This window comes from Lagenorhynchus albirostris, chromosome 11, assembly GCF_949774975.1.
Source record: "Lagenorhynchus albirostris chromosome 11, mLagAlb1.1, whole genome shotgun sequence".
Taxonomy (NCBI): Eukaryota; Metazoa; Chordata; class Mammalia; order Artiodactyla; family Delphinidae; genus Lagenorhynchus; species Lagenorhynchus albirostris.
This window is the reverse complement of record NC_083105.1, coordinates 82,871,674-82,895,399: the sequence shown is the minus strand read 5'-3', so window position 1 is coordinate 82,895,399 and position 23,726 is coordinate 82,871,674. Positions and strand designations below refer to the sequence as shown.

The 23,726-nt window shown below is 37.9% G+C and overlaps 1 protein-coding gene across 1 annotated transcript in view; it reads right to left on the bottom strand.

Moving 5' to 3' along the window:
- Positions 1-23,726, bottom strand: part of ITPR2 (inositol 1,4,5-trisphosphate receptor type 2) — a 527,197-nt gene that overhangs the window by 158,233 nt on the left and 345,238 nt on the right. The window contains exons 38-41 of the mRNA XM_060166697.1: positions 11,605-11,713; positions 10,464-10,651; positions 5,704-5,887; positions 4,739-4,995 (exon numbers count right to left, since the gene is read on the bottom strand). Coding sequence (XP_060022680.1) covers positions 4,739-4,995; positions 5,704-5,887; positions 10,464-10,651; positions 11,605-11,713 — 738 coding nt within the window. The remainder of the gene's footprint in view (positions 1-4,738; positions 4,996-5,703; positions 5,888-10,463; positions 10,652-11,604; positions 11,714-23,726) is intronic.

Genomic DNA, 23,726 nt, shown 5'->3' with positions numbered 1-23,726 from the left:
GGAAACACTCCCATTTACCATTGCAAGAAAAAGAATAAAATACCTAGGAATAAACCGACCTAGGGAGACAAAAGACCTGTATGCAGAAAACTATAAGACACTGATGAAAGAAATTAAAGATGATACCAACAGATGGAGAGATATACCATGTTCTTGGATTGGAAGAATCAATATTCTGAAAATGACTATAGTACCCAAAGCAATCTACAGATTCAATGCAATCCCTCTCAAATTACCAATGGCATTTTTCACAGGACTAGAACAAAATATCTTAAAATTTGTATGGAGACACAAAAGACCCAGAATAGCCAAAGCAGTGTTGAGGGAAAAAAACGGAGCTGGAGGAATCAGACTCCCTGACTTCACACTATACTATGAAGCTACAGTAAGCAAGACAGTATGGTACTGGCACAAAAACAGAAATATAGATCAATGGAACAGGATAGAAAGCCCAGAGATAAACCCACGCACCTATGGTCAACTAATCTATGACAAAGGAGGCAAGGATATACAATGGAGAAAAGAGAGTCTCTTCAATAAGTGGTGCTGGGAAAACTGGACAGCTACATGAAAAGAATCAAATTAGAACACTCCCTAACACCATACACAAATATAAACTCAAAATGGATTCGAGACCTAAATGTAAGACCGGACACTATAAAACTCGTAGAGGAAGACATAGGAAGAACACACTTTGACATAAATCACAGCAAGATCTTTTTCGATCCACCTCCTATAGTAAAGGAAATAAAAACAAAAGTAAACAAATGGGACCTAACGAAACTTGAAAGCTTTTGCACAGCAAAGGAAACCATAAACAAAATATAAAGACAACCCCCAGAATGGGAGAAAATTTTTGCAAACGAATCAATGGACAAAGGATTAATCTCCAAAATATATAAACAGCTCATGCAGCTCAATATTAAAAAAACAAACAACCCAATCCAAAAATGGGCAGAAGACCTAAATAGACATTTCTGTAAAGAAGACATAGAGATGGCCAAGAAGCACATGAAAAGCTGCTCAACATCACTAATTATTAGAGAAATGCAAATCAAAACTACAATGAGGTATCACCTCACACCAGTTAGAATGGGCATCATCAGAAAATCTACAAACAACAAATGCTGGAGAGGGTGTGGAGATAAGGGAACCCTCTTGCACTGTTGGTGGGACTGTAAATTGATACAGGCACTATGGAGAACAGTATGGAGGTTCCTTAAAAAACTAAAAATAGAATTACCATAGGACCCATAAATCCCACTACTGGGCATATACCCAGAGGAAACCATAATTCAAAAAGACACATGCATCCCAATGTTCATTGCAACACTAGGCAGGTCATGGAAGCAACCTAAATGCCCACTGACAGACGAATGGATAAAGAAGATGTGGTATATATACATACAATGGAATATTACTCAGCCATAAAAAGGAATGAAATTGGGTCATTTGTTGAGACGTGGATGGATCTAGAGACTGTCCTACAGAGTAAAGTAAGTCCAAAAGAGAAAAACAAATATCGTATATTAACGCATATATGTGGAACCTAGAGAAATGGTACAGATGAACCGGTTGGCAGGGAAGAAGTTGAGACACAGATGTAGAGAACAAACGTATGGACACCAAGGGGGGGAAGCTGCAGGGGGATGGGGGTGGTGGTGTGATGAATTGGGAGATTGGGATTGACATGTATACACTGATGTGTATAAAACTGATGACTCATAAGAACCTGCTGTATAAACAAAAAAAAAAAAGTGATTTCATGTGGGAATAAACCTGGTGAAAGGGTAAGCAAAGATGGAAACTTTTATTTTATTTTAATTTATTACTTATTTTCACAAGTTTAATTTACTATTTAATTCATTTGAATTCATTTCTACCATTTATTCTATTTCCTTTTAGTTTGCATTTGTGATTTTTTTCAATTTTTTGTATTGTGGCAAAATATACATAAAATGTACTCTTAACCATTTTTAAGTGTACACAGTCCGGTGGTATTAAACATATTCATAATGTTTAGCTACCATGTCCATCATCCATTTCTATAACTCCTTTCATCTTTGTAAAACTAAAACTCTACACCTATTAACAACTCCATATTCTCCCTCTCCCTAGCCTTTGACAACCACCCTTCTACTTTCTGTCTTCATTATTTTGACTACTCTATCTCATATAAGTGGAATCACACAATATTTGTCTTTTTGTGTGTCTTATTTCACTTAGCATAATGTCCCCAGTTTCATACATGTTGTAGCGCATGTCAGAACTCCCTTCCTTGTTAAGGCTGAATGATATTATATTTTTTGTACACACCCCATTTTGTGTACCCATTCATCTGTTAATGGACACTGGGGCTGCTTCTACATATTAGATATTGTGAATAATTCTAACACTGATTCATAATAAAACAAAACTCTTTTATAAGTAGCATTTTCCAAATTGTTTGATCCCACATTCCTATCAGTAAAATATTTGATCAGATACTACACATCCACTTCCCACATGGGTCAGGATAAGTGCACAGGCACATATTCAATATCTCCCCTCTGCAAATAAAGCTTCTGGTCTTTTCCTGCTGACAGTTCTGCAGCAGCTCTCTCCAAGTTGTGGTGGGGTGGTCCACAAGAGTCATGGCTTCCGCCATTCATTAATTCCTGAGGGTCTCATCTCCTTGGAGGATATTCAATCCAATTAATATGAATCTACCCTCTCTTACCAATTCAGAACACCTGCACTTTAGATGCTTACTAGAAAACACAGCTTCAAACTCTGCTGTTGCTCTAATACTGGAGTTGTGCTCTTAGACATGACGTCACCATTCATGTGGTTTTTCTATGGTGACATAAGCAGCATGTACAAATGATGCCCAAAACAAAGGGGCCAAAATTCCTAGGCACACCTAAGTTCATCTATTTGACAACAAAAAATGTACCAAAGAAGATGTAAGGCCAGGATTATATTAATTTACAAAGGTATCAACCTTCACTGCTATAAAAAATCCTCTTCCCCAAGTAAATCAATGAAGTTAGAACGCTCCCTCACACCATACACAAAAATCAATTCAAAATGGCTTAAAGACTTAAATATAAGACATAACACCATAAAACTCCTAGAAGAGAACATAGGGAAGATATTCTCTGACATAAATTGTAGCAATATTTTCTTAGGTCAGTCTTCCTAGGTAAAAGAAATAAAAGCAAAAATAAACAAATGTGATCTAATAAAATTTATAAGCTTTTGCACAGCAAAGGAAACCATCAAGAAAACGAAAAGACAACCTACAGACTGGGAGAAAATATTTGCAAACGATGCAACCGACAAGAGATTAATTTCCAAAATATATAAACAGCTCATACAACTCAATATCAAAAAAGCAAACAACTCAGTTGAAAAATGGGCAGAAGACGTAAAGAGACATTTCTCCAAAGAAGACATACAGATGGCCAACAAGCATATGAAAAGATGCTCAACACTGCTAATTATTAGAGAAATTCAAATCCAAACTACCTCACACCAGTCAGAATGGCTATCATCAAAAAGTCTACAAATAATAAATGCTGGAGAGGGTGTGAAGAAAAGGGAACCCTCCTACACTATTAGTGGGAATGTAAATTGGTGCAGCCACTATAGAAAACAGTATGGATGGTCCTTAAAAAATAAACATAGAGTTACCATATGATCCAGCAATCCCACTCCTCGGCATATACCCAGAAAAGACAAAAACTCTAATTCAAAAAGATACACTTACCCCTATATTCACAGCAGCATTATTTACAATAGCCAAGACATGGAAGAGACCTAAGTGTCCATCAACAGACACATGGATAAAGAAGATGTAACACACACACACACACACACACACACACACACACACACACACACACTGGAATATTACTCAGCCATAAAAAAGATCGAAACAATGCCATTTGCAGCAACATGGATGGATCTAGAGAGGTACCACTTATATGCGGAATCTAAAATAACAGTACCAATGAACTTATTTACAAAACAGAAACAGACTCACAGCCAGAAAACAAACATATGGTTACCGAAGGGGAAGGGGGAAGGAGGAGGGAAAAATTAGGAGTATGGGATTAACAGATTCACACTACCCTATATAAAGTAGATAAATAATAGGGATTTACCGTATAGCACAGGGAACTATTCAATATCTCATAATAAGGTATGATGGAAAAGAATTTAAAAAAGGAAATATATACATATGAATCATTTTGCTGTACCCCTGAAACTAAAACAATATTGTAAATCAACTACACTTCAAAAGAAAGAAAAAAAAATCCTCTTTATTAACTGTTTCTAATGAAGACATACAAAGATACTCTGTATCCTCACTCAAGGAATAGGAACAGAGTTGGGAATGATGAAAGCTTCTACAGTCTTATAAAACCATGAAAGATACAGATGAGGCAAATGTGACCTTACTTAACAATTCCCAGAGTCCTAAGGTTAGATGATACCCACTGAGGCTAAAGAGATGTGAGTTGAAAATGCAAAGAATGATACCGTAGGAGCCTGATTTTTTTTCATGCATAAAGGAATTTTCCTCTCATTTTTCTTCACTTACATACCAAAGTTTCTTCCATTTCAGAAGAGCACTATTGTTTTTATTATTTCTCCCAAACTCTCTCCAAAACTACTTGTTAGTTTTATTTGAATTTAACTACCTATAATCACAGGCTGTATGCTCAGCTTTCACACAAAATAGAACAAATACCTGCAGTTCCCGGTTGTGATTCTCACAGAGTAACTGAAGAAATCTCAGAATCGGCTGCATGATGGCAATGGCAGGACTCATTGTTACTTCCTCCGCAGACTTTTCCTCAGCGTTTCCCGCTTCTGATCCTGTGCAAATGATGTCTATTTCTGGATCCATTTCTCTTCTGTACGCACAGTATGCTTTGGATGTTGCCGAAGAAGCTTCTGTTAATTGCCCTTTCATTCCCTCTTTTAAATGTAATGGTGAATCTCTTACTGAAAATAAAGCAGTATTCTTACATTTATGAATTAACTTCCTTTTGCTAATTAAAAAAAAAGACAGTTATCCAAATTCTCTAACAATTGAATTTAAAATCACCTGACAAGAGGTGCAAGAATTTCCCAAAAAGAATCTGAGAGGTAGCAACTAAAAAATAAACTTTGCACTGGGATATTTAAAAAAGGTCTTAATGCTTAGCCAATTTTAGAAGGGCTCCTGTCTTTGTGATAAATATAAAATGTCAGAGTTCTTGAATACGAGAAGGTGGGAAATTAGGGCAAACTTCAAAAATGTTAATATTTAGATGATTTGTATTTACTACACTGACGACTTCATTATTCCAAATACCAAAAATCTTTCATAGAGTTTACTGCTGTAATTCCTGTTCTTACAGTTTAAATTTCATGAACATTCAGAAGGTTTGGGCAGTTGTTCTTTACCATAAATTTCACACTGAAATCAAACATTTTCATGTCACTTGTTGCTTTGCACTGATAACTCCTTGCTTGAGCTTGGCCCTACAGAGCTCTTTCAAGGTCAACCCCATGACCACAAAAATTCAAGGGTGGAGTTCCATAAACAGAGTCACAGCTGGAATAATTAGACTAAGACAAGTGAGATAAAAAACATAAGAGAGATCTAAAAACCGTGTTACCCCTCTTTTCTCTCACTCTATTCTCCCCAATACTCAACTATTTCTTTACCTCTCATTCGTGGGCCAGATGTCATCAATTCGTTGTCATCATCCCTTTTTTTGTTACCTAAGTCTATGGTATTAACTGTCACTGTTGATCTTATCTCTTTCTGAGCAGCCTTCATTCGGTCATAGAGAACTTTGAAGAATTTTTCTGACTTTTTTTGTTCATGCAACTGCTGGTAGAAGGAATACTGCAAGAAAACATATTTTAAGACATCTATACCCAAGGGGAGAAAATAATGTTTTTACGTTTGAAATAAACATAAGCATTATGGATAAAAGTCTATATTTAATGTGCTGCCCATGATTATTTCATAAACTGACAGCTTTGCTAGTCTCCTGTACTATTTACTGTGTCCTAATAATAGCTTGTATTTGCTTAGCACTTTCCACTAAAATCCAACATAATTTCATGTTATTGAATTCATCTTTACTGATTATTTGTTTTAAAATTTTACAAAGGTACTGTAAGAAGGGGTATGCAAAGAGCGCTTTGATTTTTATATTATTATCAAGTCATGTTTTGATTCAACACATATTTACTGAGGGCCTACTATGTGCCGGGTCCCATGCTATGAAGGGATAGAACAAACAGGGGAAACAACTACAGTCTCTGCCCTTGTGACTTTGTAATCTAGCATGGAAAACAACCACTAATCTGATGGTAAATGTGAGTCTATAAAGAGTTATTTTTCTCTTTGTCTAAATTATAGTACATTTAATTTAGAATGTGTTACCATGGCAGCCTCACTCACAGGAACCCACTGATAAGTAGGGCACTAAATTCTTTTGGTACTTTATTAGATACGTTGCTTTGCATGGGGTCTAGGGCAAGCCCACCATAAAATGTATAAAGTGAATTCTGCTTTAGAGTAAATAATGATGTAGAAAGGATTCAACACCCGAAGTATGATAAAACATATCTCACGGAGAGGTGGAAATACTGAAACTTGAGAATATCTGCCCTAATCATGGTCTGCTTAATGACTTCAGGAAGTAACCGAAGAGGTAGGAGATGGGAAAGGTGGTACACTCCAGAGAAGTCAGGGTGGGTGGGGAAATTGTAAGTTATTAAGACTAAAACCTTGGAATAGATGCAACACAAACAAGAGAAAGTAAAAAAAAATTAATAAAGATAATAATTCCAGGAACTGTGCTGATAAAAAAGTTATATAACCTTGATGAGAGACAACGGGAAGAAAACATCTGAAGAAATAATGACTTCCAGATCAACTAGAATTGACCATAATCCAATATATCTAAACAGTCAATTTTGGGGAGTTTGGCTCCTACAGATATACTTTCCTGAAAGAATGCCTGAAACCATGACTCATAGGTCCTGGAACTTATAGGTGAGACTCTAATGACATCAGGGCTTGAAATGGATGCCTGTCTTGCAATTTGTGATGTGGGCGATGCGTATTCTCCAAGTGTTTCATGAAGTCTTACAAGTTGGCTTCATACCTACAAGGGGGAAGCTCTAAGCAGAGGGCTAGCAGCAACTCAAGAAAGCAGGCCCCAAAGCCACAGTAACCATAGCAACCACAGTGAAACAGTCAAGCTGGTTCTGTTAATTCAAAGGATAAATTCAGCATTCAGAGACCTCTGTGGTCTCATAAATTAAGCTCATGCTTGAACCCTAATATTTTCAAAATAATGGCGTTAGAAGGTAGAAAGGGATTCCTATATATTAATGAGGAAGTTATAGAACTTTGTGGTTCTATTAAAACAAAGTTTTATAATTTATGTTGTTCCTTGACATATATTATCTCATTGATTCTTTCAGTGCAACTGTGTGATGAACACGGTATTCTTATTTCCACTTTGTAGATCAATAAAATATGGTTTGGTGAATGTAAACAACTTGCCCAATATTCTATAAGTAGTAAGTGGGTAGAGCTAGGATTTAAATCCAGATTCTCTGACTCTAAATCACTACATTTATAAAAGAACCCCGTAAGCTCAAAATATCAGATGATTTACACAGACTTTTAAAAACCAGGGCTCTATAACGCTGAACAGTATGATTTTAATAAAGATAAACAGTATGCTTTCTATATGTGTATATAATCTCAACAGGTAGCATAACGATTTACCTCACAAAAGAGGTGGGCTTTGACTGGGGAAGCACCTCCATGAGCTTCAGAGTATAAGAGGAAACGCTAAGGTTTTTGGGGGCAGCCACGGGTGATAGATAAACAGATCTATGTGACAGAGGAAGGACTTTCCCCCAAGAAGGGGGTGGGGGAGACTAGAAATGAGAGGACAGAGAAGAGAAATGAAGTGAGGAACCAGAGAGATGAAGTAAGACCAGGGTTTGACGCAGGGTGATCAGCCAGTGAAACTTCCTAGGAGTGAAGCGGTAGAAGGGTATTTTCGAAAGGAGATGTTTGCAGTGGTTAACAGCACAGACTCGGGAGCCAGTCTGCACGGGTTCCAATCCTAGCTCGATCTCTAACTAGCTATGTGAGTTTAGGTATATCTCAGATTCTTCTTTGTTAAGATGAGATAGGACACAAGTTCCTGCACAGGTTGTTTGTGAGGATTAACCAAGTTATTACACAGAAAGCACCAAGAATAGCACTTGGTAGAGGTATTATTTTCATTGTTGCTATTATTAGCGTGCAATTTGAAATTGCAATCTAACCACCTCCTCTATCCTCCCCCTCAACCATTCTCTAATAAAGTATATTAAACATATAAATTGATTTATGTAGCTAGGAGGATAGAAATTAAGGAAGAGGATCAGATTCCTACCTTAGTACTACAGAAGCTGCCATGTGCCAAGACAGCCCATGAACTAATAAGAAAGCAAGACATTAGTGGTCAGCGAGACCATGAGAATGTAACCCCTCCTGGATTTTGGCAGAAGTCTTGGCGAGGGCAAGGATTCAAGTTGACCTCAACTAGACCTCTTAGGGCCAGGAGCACACAGTTGACATCTGGGTTACACAATGATGTAGATAAGTGAGAAACACGAATAGGGTAAGGCTGGTACATGAGACTGTCATAACCCATCTTAAAAGAAGGTTTTCTTATACAAAAATCATTGAATGCTATCCACACCAACAAATATTTGTTGAATGGCTATAAAGCAGCATAGATATAAAGAACAAGACATGATGCCCTACTTTAAAGAAGATGACATTTAACTGGAGAGACAGGATGTCATATAAATAACAACCAAACAAAGCTGCACCGGCAAAGTGCCAAGTGAGCATCAAAGAAACAAATGCTATGGGAGCTCAGATAAAGGACTGGTCCCGAAGGCCCCAACCAGACAGGGAAGACTTTGTGAATGAGGTAGAATTTGATTCGGACCATTCATTCATAGAGCCATTCACTCCTGAACATTTATTGAATCCCTAGGCTGGGCCAGCCATGGTGCCAGACACAAGGGATGCAAAGATGGAAAACATGTGGTCTCAACCTCTAAGGAATCATGGCCTGATGAACTCCTGCAGGATAGAGCAGAAGCGTACAGTACCTAGTGGACAATTCTGCCCAGTGGGACATAGGATCAGAAAAGGCTTCCAAAAGAAGTTCATGAGTTGAGTCCTTGAAGAGGAGAAAGTGACATGAGAAACGGCACAACACATCTACGGAACTAAAAGAGCTTAGTATAGCTGGTGCACAAGAGAGAGGACGGGGGAGGGGAGAGATGGAATAAGAAAGGAAAGATGGAAAACTTGAAGAGATTAGATCACGAAGGATCTTATGGACTACGGTAGAGTTTGCCTTTACAGGGAAAGTGACTGATTTTAAGCAGGAGAATAACGTGTGTTTTGGAGAGATATCTTTAGAGGTAACATGATTTTTTTTTTAGCGTTTAATTAGATGTGGCTTCTACTTGCCATGAAGAGGGAAAATGGATTCTGGATTTTCCAATTAGTTGTACGCGTCGTTTCCTTCCTGACCAAGGCAAACCTAGAAATATCAGATTAGTGAGCGGCAGGGCTGGGAGGATGATGCCTGTTCCCTGGGAACACTTCCCAGCTCCGGGGATCACACAATGAGCGAGCTCTGCCTTTAAGTGGGGGGAGTCCAGACACAACTTGGCAGGAATTTCAAAGTGAAGCATGTGCCTTCTAGAAGCAGTGGTCTGATCCTGCATGCAAGTGAGCACACCGCTCACTGGAGCAGAGCACTGAATAGATGAACGATGACTCTCAAGTCACGCCTCCTGAGGTGGATGAGCAAACAGAATGAAGAAAAGAAGACATGGTTCTTCTCTCCCCACACCAGTGAAAGCAGGGAGAGGCAGCAGGGTAACGAGCACTGAGAGATTTGGGGCAAAAGGGAAAGGTAGAGTTCTGAGCTTCTGAAAAAGTATCTGAGATGGGTGGGGAATGTTATGGGAACTTGTTTTAATGCCAAATACTGTGCGAGGAGTTTATATATATTACCTCATTTAATTAATGCACTTAATTCTTTTTCTTCTACATTCAATTCTTTGACGAGTCAAAATGTTGTCCTGATTTGCTGAAAGTAAGCCTAAAATTTCCCTAAGCAAACCAGAATTTCTGGTATCATGTTAGAAATGATGCTGCTAAGGAATGTTCTGCTTCACCGAATAATTTGTGGAGCTCTGTAGTTAACTACAGCAAATCAAATAAATATATAAGGAAAATGTGGTTGTTTTTGGGTGGGGGAACAGTCATGAGAAGCTTAATGAAAAAACATTACTTTCCCTGGGTGTCTATAACAAGTAAATAAGAAATACAAAATAACAAAATGTAACAAATGGTCATGATGGTAAGCAAGTACCTGAGTTTGTGTATTTCCTCCTTCAAGCAAGGCAATGCCAAGTAAAATGCCTTCCGAAAAAATTCTGTCATTTTTGGTGCTCACTATAACATCGATGACAAGTTCAGATGCACCTTCTTTATCCAGTAGACACTGAATATCTGACATGGATATCCCCATCTTATCTGAATCGTGTCCAGAAAAGCTTCCTGTGATTAGGAAAAACAAATAAATAAACCTTTGTCAGAAGGCAAAATTAATTCAAATGTTCAAATCCATTGTTTTATGAACCCAAAATTGTGCAAAGGTTTTTGGGCCTCTCACTGTTGTGGCCTCTCCCGTTGTGGAGCACAGGCTCCGGACGCGCAGGCTCAGCGGCCATGGCTCACGGGCCCAGCCGCTCCGCAGCATGTGGGATCCTCCCGGACCGGGGCACGAAACCGCGTCCCCTGCATCGGCAGGCGGACTCTCAACCACTGCGCCAAATGGGAAGCCCCTGTGCAAAGGTTTTTAATAGTGCTTTTAAACTTTATTTTTCCAGTTTTATTGAGATATAACATCGTATATCAATGATATATAACATTGTGTATGTTTAAGGTGTACAACGTAATGCTTTGATATATGATATATTGCAAAATGATCACGACAATAAGATTAATTAAATTCATCATCTCATAAAGTTAATTTATTTTCCTTGTGATGAAAACTTTTAGGATCTATTCTCTTGGCAACTTTCAAATATACAGTACAGTATTATTAGCTATAGTCATCGTGTTGTATATTACATCTCCTGGATGTATTTATTTTAGAGCTGGAAGTTTGTTCCTTTTGACCCCTTTCCCTTGATTCCCCTACTCCCCACTCCCTGCCTCGGGCAAGCACAAATCTGATGCCTGTGTCTGGGAGTTTGGTGTTTTTAGATTACATATGTAAGCGATAGCAAAGATAGCCTGTCTTTGGCTGACTTAGTTCACTTTAGCATAACGCCCTTGAGGTCCATCCTAGTTGGCGCAAACGGCAGGATCTTCTTATTTTTGCTGTGGCCGATAATAGTGCTCTTTAAATGATTTTTATATTTGTGCTACGTTAAGTAAAATACTAAGTAGCACTGCATGCAGACACGCTCTAAAACTCCAAAAATGAGGAAAAAATGATGTCTTGCCTCCTCCTTGTGCAGATTTGCAGTAGGCTCCAGAGAGGTGTCCGTTCATACAGACACCATAATCGCCTCTAAAGTACCGATTCAGGAGTATTTTTCTTAATGTAGTACCCTAATAAAAAGGATTAGAAAAGTGTAAGTTATTGTTTCTTTTTCTAGCAAAAGAAAAAATATCAATACATTAAAGTGCCACTTAAAATGCATTTTATCAATGATTTGAGACATGGAAAAAGTAACTTTATACTGCATAATATTTGCTGAGGCAAAAATTTGCAAATGTTTCCCAAGAAAATAACAATAGTTTTGCTTCTCCCAGAAATAAAGAATAAAATATAGTATTTTCAATGGACTATACTAGGAAAATCACAAACACTATACATTTTAAATTGTTTCAAAAGTGTTGGTAAGAATATTTATGGTGGCTGAAGAAAACACAGATTAATAAATACCCTAAGAATTGGAAAGAAAAAGCCTTAGTTAGAGGGGCTCAGTAAAAAGAGCTAGAAAAGTGCTGGGTATACAGCAGGTGCTCAAAAAATTAAGCTTGATCAGACAAAGAGAATTATATTTAAACTCCAAGTGCTGTATTCTGAAGACAGTGGGCAAAAGACAGTGTATCAAACATGTAATTCAAAAATCCCTAAATCTTCAATTTTGTATGGATTACAAGACATTTTTTAAATGATATATTTTGCAATATAGTTGCTTGTATGTACACAAGAAATATAGACAACTCTAAATCTTCCAGTTTACTGGTTATTATTTTAAGAGACGAGAGTAATTTTTAAAGTATTATTTAAAGACTGTATGTTTAAACTATTTAAATTAACACCACAACTGCCAAGGTAAGGACATTGTGGTCCAAGAGCTTATGTAATTGGCTGCAGATCGTGCGGCTAACAGGTGATAGAGTAAGACCTGAACTCAACTCTTGATGGCAAAACCCAGCCACTTCCCCGTGCTGCATTGCACGCTCCCTCCCCAGCATGCCTGCCTTTTATGCTGAGACAGGTGTCTTTCATTGCTCCTTCTCTCTCTCATGCTTTGGTTGTCCTTGTTTCTCCAGCCTTGTTTCACGTTTTGTCCTCAGCTCTTCTCCCCTCAGCTTCCTTCTCCCCATCAGCAACTTCATCTGACCCTTGCTTGCACAATCACCTGTGCAGGTCTCACTGCCAAGTGTGTTTCCTTCAGCTTTGACCTTGTTTTCCTGAGCCTCTCATCCTGTTTCCACTTACATTTCCTTATCTACATCCGGAGATTCTGGCGGCACCGCAAACTCAACTTTTCTGAAGGGAATATTCCTTCTCTCTTAAACCGGTTTTCCTCTCAAACTGAAGAAATTCAATTTATTTCAAGGAGATCATATCGTTCTGGTCTTTTAGGCTCCAAACTTAAGGGATCATCTATTAGCCACCACCCCCAACTTGACAATGATTTGTGAAATCCCGCCTACTCTACTTTTTCAACAGTTACTTCCAAAAGTGTCTTCACACATTATATTATAACCAAACTGAACTATGTGATGATTCCTCGACCATAGTTTTCTAAGTCATATTCTCTGTCTGAAAAGCTCTTCTTCTTCTTGTTTATGGACATGTCCTATCTTCCCTCCATTCTACCAATATTCATTAGGTACCAAGTGTGTTTTAGGAACTATCTTAAGTGAATAAGATATAACCCTCTCCTCAAAGAATTTGCAATACCATCGGTTCCATAATAGAGATGTATACTAAGCCCTATGGAAGCGCTTAAGGGGAAACAGCTGATTCCGAAGAGGCTTTACATGGCAAACCTCCCCTGCTAACCCAGACGATCATCCCAGCAAAGCTGTCTCGTGCACAGTGTGGAACAAATATGTATGTCCTAAATGTCACAGTGCCAAGAATTTCAACAGGCATCCAGAGCCTTATAGCAACTTTCACTTATTGACACTTAACTTTTTTAGAACACAGACATTTATTATTGTCCCCTATTTCATGTGTTCTTCCTCTAAGACTTTTTCATGTGGGGTGTTGTGAGCAAAGGTGATGATCAGTCTTGGAAGAGATAGTGAGGTGTTAAGAGCTTATGCTACCAGTGAAGAGAACTCAACTCGCCCCTGTCAAACCAAAGTGGGGCACTTAGAGAAGACGTAAGAAATGAAAATTTCTTTTTTTCTTTTAAAAGAAAGCCTTTTGAGTAAATTAATTTCATCTGGCCAAAGAAGCATCCTTCCAACAGGGGAGGAAAAACAAAATAAGACATTTCTTTGGAATCAAATGGGCTTTTACTGTGTATCTCATTACAGCAGAAGGAGATGCTACAAGAGACCTTTTTAGACCCATCAATTATAAGGCTGAGGCTGTATGTTGGGGAGAAAGACATGAGAACACATTGACTGAAGTACTTAATTTCTTTAAAGGGCACCTCAGTTTGCTGCACTAATCACGGTTCTCACCTCTACACATGAATGGATTGCTTTCACTCTAACCTGGTAACATACAGTTGGCCCAGCTGTAATAAGTAAAACTGACAAACGTGAAAACACAGGACTGTTTTTCTTGAAATGGTACAAGTCAGTGTCACTGTCTGGAAGAGAACCTGCTGTGAGTGGAACCCCAGGTCCATGGGAATGAGCTCCCTTTTTATTCTCTGTAAGAGCCTTTTAACCACATTAATCCAAAAACTCAACCAAGAGATAGAAAAGCAATAGTTTAAAGGATACGTATTATAGAAAGCTACATTTTACCCTCTGTTTTTAAAAATGCTCTTTAGGGCTTCCCTGGTGGTGCAGTGGTTGAGAGTCCGCCTGCCGATGCAGGGGACACAGGTTCATGCCCCGGTCCGGGAGGATCCCACATGCCGCGGAGTGGCTAGGCCTGTGAGCCATGGCCACTGAGCCTGAGTGTCCGGAGCCTGTGCTCCGCAACGGGAGAGGCCACAGCAGTGAGAGGCCCGCGTACCGCAAAAAAAAAAAAAAAAATGCTCTTTATACTACTAGAAGAATAAAGCTGTTCAAAACCAATCAGACAGTGGAAGTGTTTCATATCACATTAAAGTGAGCACCTACTTGCCATCATTGCTAAATTCTTTTCAGGCAGATGAAATCACAGGTGCTTATCAGATTCATAAACATCTAAATCAAATGAGCAACACTCTTCTTATCTACTTCAGGCCTAGTTAGAAGAGTACATTTTCTAACTACGTGACATTCCGAATGCCACCGAAAGGAGACGGGGGCTCTTCCAGCCTACTTCCGGCCTAGTTAGAAGCGTACATTTTCTAACTACGTGACATTCCGAATGCCACCGAAAGGAGACGGGGGCTCTTCCAGCCTACTTCCGGCCTAGTTAGAAGCGTACATTTTCTAACTACGTGACATTCCGAATGCCACCGAAAGGAGACGGGGGCTCTTCCAGCCTACTTCCGGCCTAGTTAGAAGCGTACATTTTCTAACTACGTGACATTCCGAATGCCACCGAAAGGAGACGGGGGCTCTTCCAGATCTCTGTTCGCAACTCTGGAGCCACACTGCCAGCATTTCAATCCCCTCTATGCCACATACTAACTGGAGTATCTTAAGTTACTTCACTACCCTGTGTCCAGTCCCATAATGGTCAAACGGAATGATCGTAACACTTACTCTCAGAGGGCTTCAGTGATGACTAAATAGGGGAAAATATGTAAAGTACTTAAAACAGCACATAGTAAATGCTATATAAGTTGTGTATAATTGATGCTGTTGTTGCTAGTATTAATATTATTCAGATCACAGAACAGTTTACAGTTGACAAGGTGATTTTGTACATACTTTCTCACTTTATACAAAACCGTCCCATGTACTAAGAAAATGGCAAAAATAATAAATGATAAACTACTTGAAAATCTTTAGTTATCCACTATTTTAACCAGTCCTTGGAATTATATACTTGTGAGCTAATGGACCTGGGGCTCACAATGGACCTTCCAACTTCAACTAGGTGGAAAAAATTCTACATTGGTCCAAACTCCATAGTTTTCAAAAAAGGCAAACTTTGGTGCTAAACATAAATGAAGAATGGGCAGAGATGGAGCAGGATTCTGTTCTGTTTGTCTTAATCGTCCTCATTTAAGATTGGAAAACTTTAGATATTGCCACATCACAAGTTTAGCAGAACTGATTCCTGTTGTCAAATACTGAGTTCTGCCTTGAGGCATGGGAGGCAAGTGTTACGTCCAAACCTGTCTTGGCCTTACAGTGGTGACAGCTCAGAGGCAAGTCATTTACACAAATTCCTTTAACTCAAATAAAAGTCATTGTAGAGCCATGGTCAGAAATTCTGGTGCCAGGGTTATAAATAATAGTCTCAGAGTTATAATTGCCATGGCAGAAATTTGGGAAAGAACTAAAAACATATTTTGAAAAGAATTCTACAACAATTGAGAAGTTCAACTTCTGTACTCGTTCTTCAATTCCAAAATGAATTCCTGACTGGGCTTCCCAAGAAGGTGTCTTTGTTAGATTAGGCCAAGTAGCAAGGAATGTCCTTCCCAGTCTTTTCAATATCAGAGTCAATTCCAGGCCACAAGACACAGCTTTTAGCCAATGTCTTCATGTGAACACATCCCAGATGTACTAAATGTAATGTAGCCAACATAACTAACAACTACCTTCTGAAATTACAACAAAACATCTCCATAAAAAGAGAAGTCACACTGACAGTTTGTGAAAATCTGAGATGATGGGTTTTTCCTGGCCATTTCCTGTTGCATCAACTCCAATGGATCAAAAATTAAGAAGCTCAGGACTTCCCTGGTGGTGCAGTGGTTAAGAATCCGCCTGCCAATGCAGGGGACACGGGTTCGAGCCCTGGAATGGGAATATCCCACATGCCACGGAGCAACTAAGCCCATGTGCCATAACTACTGAGCCTGCTCTCTAGAGCCTGCGAGCCACAACTACTAAGCCCACGTGCCACAACTACTGAAGCCCACATGCCTAGAGCCTGTGTTCCGCAACAAGAAAAGCTACTGCTCGCCACAACTAGAGAAAGCCCGCACACAGCAACAAAGACCCAATGCAGCGAAAAATAAATAAATAAATTAACAGAAAATTAAGAAGTCAGAAATGATTGCCTTTCATGGATAGAAAGGATAACAAAAATGTGTTAGTCTTAGAAAGGACTAAAGGTTTTCTTTGATTTTCAAAGAAGCACAGCCCTGTTTGCCTTAACGGGAGTTAATAGCATTAGGAGTGAAGAGTTCAAGGACGTGATGTTTGAGGTACTGATTCCACCTCTGTTCCTGTTCCCTTGGAAGTACCATACACTAAAGTAATATTTTTTCCACAGTGTGCAATATCATCAAGACATCATCAAAATGTGTCACCACAACCAGAATCCTAGAAAACTAAGCCCTCAACTAGAAATTCAAAAGGTAATGAAAATTGCAAACTGAAGATGCTTAATTTAGGGTTTTCCCTCCAAGACTAACAATTAGCTGCTAATCAGCTTGGATAAGATCTGTAAGGAGGTGATTGTATGTATCTGTAGTCTCCACACAATCTTATTTTAACATTAAACTTGATATTAGTCTAACTGGCGTTCCCCTAACCTTTTCATTAATGATAGCCTGTCTGATTAGATATTTTTCCTCATTTGAATTCCCAGGGGTTAAAAAGGTATATATCTAATTTCAAATAAATTATTGCAACAGCTGTATCCTAGTGGAATTACATTAGATCCGTCATTATAATCAACTCCATCTTTAAGGAACTCCTTTGAGGAAATGTGGCCAATCTCCTATAATCCAACTGGCTAATGGTTTGTATTTCTTGGTCACTGACTCCAAGGAATGTAAGCCAATTCTTTCCCCTGATGATTTTCCCCACTTTCTTAAGATAAGAAACATAAACTTCAATAGGAGTAGTTATTATATACATTCACAAGATGCTCTTCATCAATCCAATGACACAATCATGATAATTTTGAAAAACATACAGATGTTTCAATAATTCTGAAAAGAATTCTGAAATTCTTTTTTTGTAAAGGAGGTTACAAAAAGAAAAAGAATGTGGAAAAAATTTAAACCAATTATTCATACGTCACAATGGCAATCTACTGCCATCTCCTTTCTTCCCTTTTTCTAATTCACTGTAAAGACATTATATTTCTACCATGTGTCAGGAACTAGGAAAGGGGGTGCAAAAAGCAAGCATATGCTAAAAGAATTTTCAAATATGTAGAGGACATATGGCACTGTTTTTCAACATAAATAATCCTCACTAGACCATTTGATTCCATTTGTGAAATTTAAACATTTACACAGTAAATGATGATATTTAAAACATTTGATGATGATACTGGAGATAAGAGCCACTTAAAGTCATCATTCTGGGTTTATCAAATATCCCAGCCTCTAGACAAACAAGGTTGCTGAGAAGGCTTTTCTTAGAGGTTGAGTTTGTGCCCTCTAACTAGTGAGAAGTAAAGGAAACTATTTATCTTCTCTGGGGTTTAATAAAAGCCTCTCAGTAGTGGGTTTCCAGGAAGCATATGGACTGACATGAAACTCAACAAAATCATACACCTCACCCATTTTAATACAGGGTCTGCTTAAATTCAGAGGTTGAGAACTTATGCAACCCCTCACCCACAGTACTGGAGAATGGATATTTCTGCTTGTAAACGGATCTTTCTGAGTAAGCAGTCTTCAGCTCATCTCCAGAACATAAAGTCGAGAGAAGAGTAACTAATCAGACAATAAGCAGAGGAGCCTTAGACACCATTTCCCTATTGAAGCAAAACTCCTTGACTCACACATCATAAATCACTACCTCGTAAAATTACACTCAAGTGGCAGTGCACACAACCACTAAAGTTAAGCCCATAATCCGCTGGTTCACAGTATAGAAACTACTTGTTACTGAGAAATATGGAATCAATAGGCTGCCAACGCAAGCATGCACACTCACACCAAAGGCCAGGAAAAATGGAATTTCAAATGGTTAATTTCAAAGCTTCTGCAAAGGCTTTGTGTACCTGAAGGATGACATGGAGAGGTATAGAGCAAATAAGATTCAGCTTATGGGAGGTCTCAGAGAACATAAGGGGACAAAGCAAGAAGGGGAGGAGATGGAAATAAATGAGAGAATTGACCTTGATCTGAATAATAATGTGAAGTACAATTGGAGAGTTTCCCTCCTGGACAACAGGAAGAGTGATATCTGTTTTAGATCCTCAGGTGCTGTGATTCCTCTTGTATTTCCACAATCATTTGGTAAAGACTGATACATAGGTACAACTTTGCAAGATGGAGTAACGGTGGTAAGGAACAATATATACAGTATTGAAATTCAACCTGTATCTCACACAATCGACAAAAATCAATTCCAGGTAGGTTCAAGATTTAAATGTGAAGGACAAAAGTGTAACACTTTCAGAGGTCTACGGAGGAGAGTATATTTATGATACAGGGGTAGGGGAGGATTCTTTAAACAATAAATTAAAACTGCAAACTATAAAAGACTACAGTAAAATTGAGAGCTTCCATTAATTAAAACACATCATTAAAACCACAAACTGGGAAAAGATATTATATGTGTGTGTGTGTGTGTGTGTGTGTGTGTGTGTATAGTGTTTAAGGAATTCCTGCACACTAGAAAAAAAGCATACATCATCCAAAAGAAAACGAGCAAAAGGCTCAAACAGGCACGTCATGGAAGAGAAAAGCCAAGTAGCCAATAAACATAAGAAAATAGATAATCAACCTCACAAGTAATTAGAGAAATGAAAACTTAAACTGCAGTAAGAGATTTCTCACCTACACAACTGGAAAAAATTTTAAATTCTTTCAACATCAAGCTTTTACAAAGATGTGAGCAAACAGAACACTGATAGCTGGGCAAATTGGTACAGCTACTTTGAAAAACAATTTGACATTCTTAGTAAAGCTAAAGATGTACAAACAAACAACAAAAAAAAACAAGACAAGAACAAAACAAAACAAAAAGAAAAAAAGATAGAGAGGTAAGACCAGCACACTCCAGCCCTATATTCACCTTCCTGTTTCTATATTCACCTTCCTGTTTCAGTGTAGTTCATGAGCTCCAAGCTGGGAATCTACCACCTACAACCAAGAGGGTCTTGGCCCATGGGGCAGTGAGAGGAGCACAGGACTTGTAAGAGTTATCAAGAGAACAGCATGGTAGAATACCCACCCCCTTACAGAAAGAGAGAGAGAGAAACCTAATCCCTTTGCCCAAAAATACTAGAAAGAAATTATCCTTGAAAGGGAAGGAGAAAACTAGCACTTGCATTACTTATCAATCAATGCCAATATTTTGACAAAGGAAGTATGAAGCCAAATTTTAATAAGTTCAGAATATATTTAGAATTTCCTCAGATAGAAATATCTACAGAGTCAATGGAATGAAGAGGAGCTCTGCATAGCACAACTTCAAGGGAAGCTCTTGAGAATTAAATGAGATGATATCTATCTGCACACAGTTTAACACATAATCATGTGATTTACGAAAGGGCTCAGCATTGGAAAGCTGTGCACTTAGTGAAAATGATAATGTTTTAGAGACCACGCACAGCAATGAAGACCCAATGCAGCCAAAAATAAAATAAATAAAAAATTAAAAAAAAAAAAGCGGCTTGCTCCTTCAAAAAACAAAATGGATTCACAGTGCAAAATGTTGGCAAGGATTATGGAGCAACGAAAATTTTCATACACTGTTGATGAGTGTAAATTGGCGACACCATTTAAAAAAAAATTGGTTTGATCTGAGTTCTACCACAGGCTTTGTGATCTCAAGAATTTTATTTAGCTGCCCTCAGACTCAGTTTCCCCATCTTTGTGTAATAATATCCACACTGCAGGACTATTTTAAGAAAAAGAAATTGTTTATGGAAAGCTTTATGTTCTTAGCCCATAAGTACTAAATAAACAGCTATTGTAATATTTTGTTTAATGTTTTAAAAAATAAGCTTCATTTGAGAAAGACTTGCGCAACTGGCATATATAGGATATGACAATGCCCAGTACCATGAAGACACCCACAGCTTTAAGTTCTGACATAAATATCCAGTTCCAACTTCCTATAAATTTTTAAGAGAAGGCAAATGAAAAACAGCATTCATTTCGTAGAAGATCACTTTGAAGCCAACTTGAGCAGTATGCTATGGTTTCATAAAAATAACACATACACATGCATAAGTTTCAAGCATCCCTAGTGCGTGTACAAAGCAGAACTCTTCAGAAGCCAATTTAGATCAACTTTTCTTAAAGTAGTGTTAAGTGGGAAGACCAAAGGTCCAATGTTCTCTTAGAAAAGAGCAATATTTCTTCCTAATATTTGTTTTTAACATAAGAAATGTAAGAAAAAGTATTAAAAACATTTAAAAAATTATCACACAATGTCCATTAGGAAATATTGTGCTTCCTAACTAGGCTCCCCGTATGCACTTGGTGCCCCCCCCAATTCATTCTCTGTCATTCAGAGGGTTGTGAAACAACAGAGAACTATAACTGAATATATATGAATACATAAAATGCTTACAGATCAATGAGAAAAAAATCTGGTGGAAAAGCAGACAAGAGAACTGAACTGGCATTTCTTATAAGAAACACATATGGCCAATAAACATGAAAACATGCTTACCTTTTATTAGTAATTAGGGAGTATTAATTAAGATTATGCTGAAAAAGAATATATATATAACTGAATCACTGTGCTATACACCTGAAACTAACAGAACATTTTAAATCAACTATAATTAAAAAAAGAAAGACTACCATAAGCCACCATCTCACACGCACTAGACTGGCAAAAATTAAGAAGTCTGACGAAATGAAGTGCTGGAGAGGATGTGGACCAATTGTAGGAATGAAAATTGGTACAACCACTTTAGAAAACATGTTCTTACCCAGCAATTACATTCCCAAGGAAACATGTGCTCCAGGAGACCCACAGTACCACAACCTAGACATTTCTATTAGCATTGACAGCAAAACAAACAGGCAAAAAATAAACCAAAACACTGGAATCAATCCAAATATCCACTGACAGGAAAAACGGATCAGTAAATTGTAGTATAGTCCCAGAGGGTAATAATATCTTTGGTAAATATAAAAAAAACTTGAGCCTCAGCAACACACAACAACCTTGATGACTCTCAGAAACATGATCTTGAGAGAAAAGGAGAAGTCCTAGAAGACACGTAGTGTGGTATTAAAACTGAGATGTCCTAGTTGCCTCTGCCTCTGGAAGGGGAGGCCAAAACACATAGGTAGATACAAGCTATTCTTCAGTTGGCTGAGGGATTCATGGGTCTCCATTATATTGGTATGCTTCATAATTTTAAATGATGTTGTATATATTATTTCATATAAATTCAATATTATATTTAAGCATCATGATGGTTGCTTCCTGCATATCATGTTCTGTGGCTTTTGAATACTGACCCAAACCCATAGCGTGGTTTAGGTAAGGACTCATGATTCAACATCTACAAATCTTGAACCATTGTCATCCTTGTTCTCTGAATCAATCTATATCTTCCTCCTGCCACACAGGCCTTTCAGTGTCTCCTCATGTCTCCTCTTCCTCAAGGCATTAGCAGATGAGGTTTCCTTTTGCCAGCCATGCTTTCTGTGTACCCCCATCCCCAAGTACGCCCAGCTTTGCTTAGTTAACTCCTACTCAACCTTTAGGTCTGAGCTCAACCATATCAGAGTCATTCTCTCTAAACTTACTAAGCTAGTTCTCATTCAGTCCTCTCATAATATCCTGCACTTCATTCACCAAGTATTTTAGTTTTATAGCTATTTATACCAGTGTTTGAATGATTTCTATCTCCTTCTACTAGATTATAAGCACCACAAGCACAGGGACTGTGCTTTTTTTCCCCTTTTTGGCTGCCCAGCAAACAACTCCAACACCTAGTGCAAAACCTGGCACAGTAAGCACTTCATAAATACTTTTGAATGAATGTCTAAACCAATGGTTCTGAATGAGAGATCACTATCTACCAAAAGAGATTTGTACTGAGTGCCACCTATTTAAGGACTGCAATATATGATATCTATCATGTCTTACAACTTGGGCAGATATTTGAGATATATTTAATGTTACTTGCATATTAAATGTTTTTAGTGTACAAACTCATTAACTATAGTTTTATGGCTGAAAGAAGGAAGTTATGTTGGAATCCAACAAGCAAAATGTTAGAATACCAAAAAGAAAAAGTAAACAATTCTAACGTTCAGTCTGAAAAATTGGAAGGTAAAATATTAATCAATGATTGTGATATGGCCTAATGCAAGAGAATACGCTAATATGCCGAAAGTGTAGTCTAAGTTCTTCCCTGTCACCATATGTCTAATGAAATAGGATGTTCATACTTTACTGAAAAACACAGAAATCACCTTGATGCTGTACATCACTGCAAGGATCTGACTGAGCAACGTAATTCTTAATATTATGTAAATGTATCACTTTAAAAGATACCAAGTTACTATTTTCTTTAACAAATATTATGTTTGGGTGTGCCATAATTTATAACAAAAGATAAAATTAAAAATAATTCTATTTTATCTCATTTTCCCCTCATCAAATGAAAATCCTGTTTTTCTTTAGTGTTTTCTTTAGTGACAATAAAAAATTATGTAGGTCTAACGTTGAGGATTTCTTGCATCAAATTGTCATGAGATGATATATTTTGCCTACTGTTATATAAGCAAGTATCTTCTTACACCTCCCAACTGTGTTCTATATGTTAACCATAACTTTCAAAGAATTCCACAATGAAAAACTGTGAGACAATGATTTAGAACTAGTAGAATCTAGGAATTCCATAAATGTTCGACAACATTTCAAAGCACCAGTACAATTATTACCCAAAGAAAACAAGATCTCAATCCAAACCAACCTAAAGATGCCTGAGTTGATTAAAAGACAAAGTGTCAAATGCCTACCTTAGGAAGAGGCTTTTGCAGAAAGTCTTTGACTAGGCTTATCACAGTCTCGTGAACACTATTTTGAAAGTCATTTTGATTCCCTCTGGCATGCATCATGGAAGATATTTCACTACTTCACACATCCTCAACTGTAACTGGAATCCAGGGCACTAAGAAAGTAACACTTTATGTCTAATAATATG